This window comes from Oratosquilla oratoria, chromosome 10 (assembly GCF_046742065.1).
Source record: "Oratosquilla oratoria isolate Oo_2021 chromosome 10, ASM4674206v1, whole genome shotgun sequence".
NCBI classification, from domain to species: domain Eukaryota; kingdom Metazoa; phylum Arthropoda; class Malacostraca; order Stomatopoda; family Squillidae; genus Oratosquilla; species Oratosquilla oratoria.
Window position 1 is genome coordinate 54,964,782 of NC_134786.1, and position 4,546 is coordinate 54,969,327.

At 34.6% G+C, this 4,546-nt stretch overlaps 1 protein-coding gene across 1 annotated transcript in view; it reads right to left on the bottom strand.

Moving 5' to 3' along the window:
- Positions 1–2,615: 2,615 nt before the first annotated feature.
- Positions 2,616–4,546, bottom strand: part of LOC143029223 (uncharacterized) — a 39,666-nt gene continuing 37,735 nt past the window's right edge. Inside the window, exon 15 of the mRNA XM_076191822.1 lies at positions 2,616–3,431. Within this exon, the coding sequence (XP_076047937.1) occupies positions 3,354–3,431 (78 nt within the window). The 3' untranslated portion in view covers positions 2,616–3,353. The remainder of the gene's footprint in view (positions 3,432–4,546) is intronic.

The window sequence follows — 4,546 nt, forward strand, 5'->3', positions numbered from 1 at the left end:
AAATAGCATATAAACTAGAATTGAAAATAGAAGATTTAGTCATGGTCAAACTACATTCACCCTATAATAAACTTTCACCAAGGTACTCAGGTCCATATAGGGTAATTGATTCTGCAGGTGGAAATAAATATAAAGTAGTCCATTTAGAATCCAAGGAAGAATTGACAGGCCATTTGGATATGAAGAAAGTTAGGTTGCAGATCTATGAAGACGATTGTTGTGTATAAATTTTAATGAACCTGAAGAGTATAGGAAATATTTTGATAATATTCTATGTGATTCGAACATTAATATAAATGCATTTTACAGATGAAGACTGCCTTAATAATTTTTCTATGCATGGTGGATGCCTTGGACTGGAATCCGATTCGTCCTGGAGCATTGGTACAACATTAAGGCAACCTAATATTGGTAGACAAGCTTGTAAGGGTAGTTCTTGATTACAAGAATATAACAAAAATTAGAGAAGATGTGGACTCCTTGAGATTGAATTTGAAATTGTTAAAAGAGAACATTTCCAGTAAAAATTTTCAAAAAGGAAACTTGAAAATAAGATAAAGGAGATAGAACACAAACTTGATGTCATAGATTCAAATTTCAAAAGAAATGGTAGACAGAGAAGTATGTTGCTGGATTGGGAATATCCAATTTTGCCTTCCTTGCCAATTTATAAATTTCTATGAATAAATCGAATCAGAAGGTTGCAAAAATTGAGGATTTACAAACAAGAATAAAAAAAAAATTGAGGAAATGATCTCTGAAATTACAGATAACTTAGAGAATCAGTTTAAAACAAAGTGAACAGGAGAATACAATGCAACTTTTCTTATTACTCAATACTATGCATTTGAAATTATCTGAGATGCAAGTTGAGTTGGAATCTTTTGTACAAGATTTAGTTCTAGCAAATTCAGGTCAAGTAACATCTCTTCTTCCAATACCTCAACTTAAATATAATTAATTCAGCAAAGAAGGATTGGAACTTTGAACCTTTCTTTGAGGAAGCTAATGTGGCATTATATTACCCTTTGTTGAATTCATATTTAAATGTCACCTCAGTGATAATAGAAATTCTTTTTTCTTCCAACTTAAGATTTAACTTGTTTAAATTGATACCCTTCCCTGTGAAGGTAAATAATTCATTATATGAAGTGGATATTCCAGTTGCAGATCCGGTGAATAAATACTTTATGTAGACAATCTAAAAGAGAGCATGATCTCTAATGATAAATGAAATGATTGTAAGAGTTAATAAGAATCTTTATCTTTGCCATTCTTCTTTTTGTGTTTTGTGAAGCTTTGAAAAACTCGTGTGAAGCTTCTCTGGTTAGAAATGTGTCTGTGATGAATAATTGTCATTATAAGAAAATTTTGGTAGACCAGATTTCTCATAGTAACATACAAGGATCCCATTATCTATTTTTCCCTAATAAGACCAAAATTTCAATCAATTGTAATGGAATAAGTCTTAAATTGGAAGTGGTTGAAGGTCTTATCTCAGTTGTTACCTGTGAATTACATGGAGGCCCTATTTCCACTATTGCCAATACCCTTAATACCATGCATTTAACTTTAGATTCATATATTTCAACCTTCAACTTCACATTGCCTGAAAGATCATTGTCAAGACCTCCCTCAAATGATTATTCTGCAAATTATATAATTATTCTTGGTGTACTTTTTTCTTCAATATTATTGTCTGCACTGATTTCAATTGTTGTATTCCGAAGATTGACTGTTAAACCCCATTAACCATGTATCTGCCTGAATTATTTTGTGCATTTTGGAGGGCTGCTTATTTCTTAAATATGTTTTATATACTTTACTATGCCATTTTACCAGTTTATGCAAGGGTAGATTAGCTTCTTATACTAGCAAGCCCTGTAAGAGGGTAACAGAAATCATTGGTCGGGACGACCAACGATAGCTACCGAGCCCTGTAAGAGGCCGGTAGAGGTAGACAATTGAGTAGAGGGGTAGGTGGAGACGTATGCTAATGTTACGACTAAAGGTTTACAAACAACGGCCGACAGAAAGGGCTTAGTCATACACGCGCTCGCTCGCGCCTTGTATAATTGTAAACATTGCTGATGTGGGGAAAATTGTAAACGTATAAGCCATTTCCGTTGCGACGTAAAGCTTACGTATATAATATCGCTTGAAACAGTATAACAGCCTCTCTGATTGGAGAAAAAGGTGGAGAAAAATTATTGGCGCATGGAGGTAAAGTCACGCCCCTAAGGAGTGGCACTTGTTTGAAAAGTAAAAGGATATTGGATGAATGAAATAGTGACGTCAGAACGAAGGTGGCTTGACGTATTGTATAGGGATCTCGAGCGGGACTCCCTTGGTGTAGCTCACAAAACCAAGTAGAAGAATGAAGATAAGAAAAATCCATCTCATTTAATTCACCCCTCAAGCTTTGAGTGAAGGACTAGGCATGGGGCCTAAAGAAGAATGAAAATTACTAAGTGTTAGAACCAGCGAAGCGAACAGTGGTGAATAAAGAATTTTACTATACAGAAGAATAAGAACTTATTTAGAGATTAGTGCAACAGGCGCTAACAAAAACATCGAATCAATGCTTAAGACCTGAAGGGATAGAGTGAAACACGTTTGTCTTATAATCGTGTATTAATACAAAAAAGACTTTGGAACAAGCAAGAACACATGCTAAACAATACAGTTGCCAAAAAGTGTCTAACAACTCAAGTCTCGCAAGTCTAAACTAGTTTGAAAATATATATAAAACACACAAAATTCAAAAATAAGTTAAGAAAAACAATTGGCGAACGTTAGATTAACTTTACAAATGTAGGTAAACAAGGTGAAGTCCTTTCGTACATCTCCAGGCCTCCGTGGACGGGAGAGGGGAGAGTCGTCGTCGTCGATTTTTTTCCCCCCATTGGTTGCCATCGATTGCAAAGGATAACCTCCCACCCACCCCCCCATCCCTCCTGTGGCGATTTTGGGTTATACAAGGGTTGGAAGTCTCTCGTTCCGAGGGCCAGCGAGTTCCGGCACACAGGTCGAGATCCGTCGTTTCTTTGACACACTGAATCAGGCTTACCTTACGGGGTAAGGGCCCCACGGAAACAAAACTTGGTACCCACAGGGTGACCTCCTATTCTGGCACCAACACGGTGACGCAGATTTCAAATGTTGTTGTGGTTAAAGCCCAGGAGATTTAATTCAGCCGAGATGAAGAGTATACTCAAAGGGCTCTTGAATTCAGTGATAAAATTCGTCCGGCACCAGACGCGACAGAAATGTAAATAACGTCACAATATTAAGAAAAAAATCTGGGTGAAGTATCAAGGTCAGAAACATCTTCCCAAGGGTCGTCTCAATCATTATTGCGTCTCGCCTCGGGCGCATGAGCTGGGCTCCTGGTTGTTCATGAAGCACATGGTGACGGCCAAAACGAAGCACTGAAACGAAAACCAAAAATAAAAAGTTTGAAAAAAGAAGAAGAACGTTTTATTAGAGAAGACTGCCGAGCGCATCACTGCTGACAGCCATGATGCTTCAGAATCGTGAATTTTTATCTTATTTGGTATTCACCAAATTTATATTATATATATATATATGTGTGTATATATATCTATATATATATATATATATATAATATATATAATATATATATATATATATATATATAATATGTATATATATATAATATATATATAATATATATATATATATATATATATATAATATATATATATAATATATATATATATATATATAATATATATATATATATATATAACATATATATATAATATATATATATAATATATATATATATGTGTGTGTGTGTGTGTGTGTGTGTGTGTGTGTGTGTGTGTGTGTGTGTGTGTGTGTGTGTGTGTGTGTGTGTGTTAGATTCAAACTCAAACAATTTTAGAATAGATAGTTGTGTATCTAAAATACCTAATTTCAGTAAAGCTCAGTTCATTGGACTATGTCAGGAGCTTCAGCTTACAGATTGGAAAGCAAAATTAAGCGAAAAACCTGTAGATCAGATGTGGCAAATATTTCAAAATACGCTCACTAAGATGATTCAAACTTACATTCCTTTTAAGGACAGACGTCCCCCAAATCAGGCTCGCCCAAAGTGGCTCGACAAAGAAAATGAAAAAAGTATTGCTAAAAAGAGACAAGCTTATAAGAAATATAAGTGCTCGGGTGCATCTAATGACTATGAAAATTATGTATCAATACAGAGAGATTTAAAAAAGACAATAAGAAAAAGAAAACGACAATACGAAATGAACATAGCTGATAAATCCAAAGAGAATCCCAAAGAATTCTATAGTTACATTAGAGATAAAAAGGTTGTTAGGAATCACATTGGTCCACTATTATCTGCTGACGGTCAACTTGAATATTCAAATGAAGGAATGTGTAATATCTTAAACAATTATTTTAGCTCGGTATTCGTAAACGAAACACCTCAAAGTGAATTCCAAACTGAAACCTGTGAAAAGTCTAGGGTAAACTTACTACGGTAAATATAACAAAAGAAAAAATTAAAAGGTGT